The sequence below is a fragment of the Marmota marmota genome, unplaced genomic scaffold (assembly GCF_001458135.2).
Source record: "Marmota marmota marmota unplaced genomic scaffold, marMar, whole genome shotgun sequence".
NCBI lineage: Eukaryota > Metazoa > Chordata > Mammalia > Rodentia > Sciuridae > Marmota > Marmota marmota.
In genome coordinates this window covers 61,832,929-61,835,362 of record NW_026000174.1, presented here as the reverse complement: position 1 = coordinate 61,835,362, position 2,434 = coordinate 61,832,929, and the positions used below count along the sequence as shown (strand labels likewise).

General features: G+C 37.0%; 1 protein-coding gene across 5 annotated transcripts in view; it reads right to left on the bottom strand.

The window, feature by feature from the left end:
• The window catches only part of Fam111a (FAM111 trypsin like peptidase A), a 10,805-nt gene that overhangs the window by 6,338 nt on the left and 2,033 nt on the right, over positions 1-2,434 (bottom strand). For 3 of the 5 annotated variants that reach the window (XM_048788899.1, XM_048788902.1, XM_015477999.2), the window contains one exon: positions 165-283. In XM_048788899.1, coding sequence (XP_048644856.1) covers positions 165-245 — 81 coding nt within the window. In that variant the 5' untranslated portion in view covers positions 246-283. Of the gene's footprint in view, positions 1-164; positions 284-674; positions 765-2,434 lie in introns of all 5 variants that reach the window. The other 2 variants (XM_048788900.1, XM_048788901.1) reach the window with 2 other exon arrangements.

Genomic DNA, 2,434 nt, shown 5'->3' with positions numbered 1-2,434 from the left:
TATATATATAAAACAAAGTGGATGAGAAAGGTCTTACCTTATATAAATATTTCCAATATATAATGATATGATTTCTTGGCAGGAAGATTTATGCAATACAGACTCAAGGATGGCTAAATCTAACATTAGCATATTCATTACATAAATAGTATTTACAAACATACCTGAGAAAAATAGTTCTCTATTTTCATGTTTTTTTTCACATCAAACAAGTTCTTCTGTGACCTGCGTTTCTTACAGCTCATGATGACTTGAAGATGAAATAGGTAGTTCAGCTGAAACACTAATTTAAAAAAGGTTCAAGTTACAGCAGTATCTTCATAGCTGTCATTAATTGTGTAGAGGGAGAGATGAACTTCCTTCTTCAGCTCTGGCCTTGCTCTCCCCAGAGATATTAACCTAGCAAATAATTTATCCACCAAGTATTATCACCCCAACAATAAAAGCTTTCTTTTATAGAGCATTATGTGTCAGTCACTACACTTGACACTTTATGAAAATTATCTCTAACTGCGAATCCCAACTACAGTGGGAAAGAGGTTATATCTAGATTTTTTTTGTTTAAACTTGGGGGAAAGGATAGCTTAGAGAAGAGAGATCTGTCCAAGTGCAAATATTAAAACCCATAGAAAAATCTATAGCTGGAGAATTCAAAAGTGTGTTCTTCTACTTACCTTGAGTTAAAATTTGGTCTCTATTTAAGATGGAGATGCGAGAGATGGTAAAATTTAAGGAAAAGGGTAGGAAAGGAACTGGTTAATACCCTGAAGATAAAAGAAATTTGGAATGGGATTTCATAAAGTAATCTGAAAAGTTTACATAAGCTTCCACTCTACTTTTCTCCCTTCTGTTTTCATAAGACCCTCCCCCCCCCCACTGCCTTTTTAATTCCTTGTTTTCTCTCTAGCTTTTGCATATGAGAGGAAACATTCAACCCTTGACTTCCTGAGTCTGGCTTATTTCACTTAGCATGATGTTCCCCAGTTACATCCATGTACCAACACATGACATAATCACATTCTTCTTTATGGATGGGTGAAACTCCATTGTGTTTATATACCACATTTTCCTTATCCATCTGCTGATGGACACCTAGACTATTACTTGGCTAGTTGTAAAAAATATATATTCTATTTCTAAAATGAAGGACATTTTCTTTTATAATCACAACACTAATTTGTTAAACCCAAAATCCAGATGAGGTATGAAACTTGCCTTTAATTATGGCTTTTAAGTCTCTTTCATTCTAGAAGAAGCATTGATCTGTCAAAGTGGACAGAAAAGCTGTCGAATGTTCACTTCTTGGATTGCTTCTTTCCCTTGTCATTTTACTTATGCACTCTCCTCTGCACTCTTTGGCAAGTGGAAGTCATCTAAAGACTGTGCTTATTCTTGTAACCACTTCACTATGGTGCAGGAACTTCTCAATTACTGGTAATGAGTTTCTAAGGAAATCCAGTTAGCCTATGTGAACCTTAGTTTCCTGTTTGTAAAAAGAGACAATTGTTTTAAACAAGATATGAATATGAAAATGTACTATATCAATGACAGTATTTATAAGAACATCTGGGCTTAACTATAAGATTGCCACTTCCCAGTTTCATGACCTGTGAAATAACAATTAACTACTTCCTGTATCATTTTCCTTATCTAAAATGAGGGCATTATTAGAATTAACTTCTGGTGTTGTGAAGATTAAAAAGTGTCCTTTAGAACAGTGAATGCCATTTAATAGGCTGCCCAGTAAATATTACTGCCAGTACTATTATCAGTAAACACTTAACCAAAGGTATACTTTTTAAACATCAAAGAAGGGGTGGAGGTGGTAAAAATAGACAAACAATTGAGGAACTGAGCCGAGCTGTAAGATCTTTGAAGGCAGAAAATTTGGGTGGGGTGTCACTGTTGATGATGACTCATCTAATGATGTCTGAGAAAGAAATTGCTTCAGAGGTAATTAACACACCCACTACAAAAGGAAAACAAATCAAGCAGAAAGAAATATGAATTTTAGGATTACTGGCTTGTATATGAGCAGCTGCAGTGGAAAAGGCCAAGATGTTAAGAATACTCCCCAATACCGCCCCCGCCCCACACATCGGTTCCAGTATATACACTAAACTGTGTTATATCAAAATGTGAAGGACTTTACCGCTCTCCTATTCCAACCCTGTGTTATAGTGGGATATGTCTAGGTTCTACTCACCTAAAGGACTTGCTTTACTTCCTACACTAAAGGGATAAAAGTAATACAGCCTGTCCTGGATCCCATCTCCACCTGACAGCTCTCCCGGAATTCTCATTCTCATATTCTCTTTTCTTCTCCCCTCTCCTTTCCCTTCTCCCGGTTCCCTTCTCCTTTGCCTTCCTTCGATATACTTCTAGCGTCTTCTTATTTCTCCGTCCTTCCCGCACCCCCCCCCCCCCCCCCCCC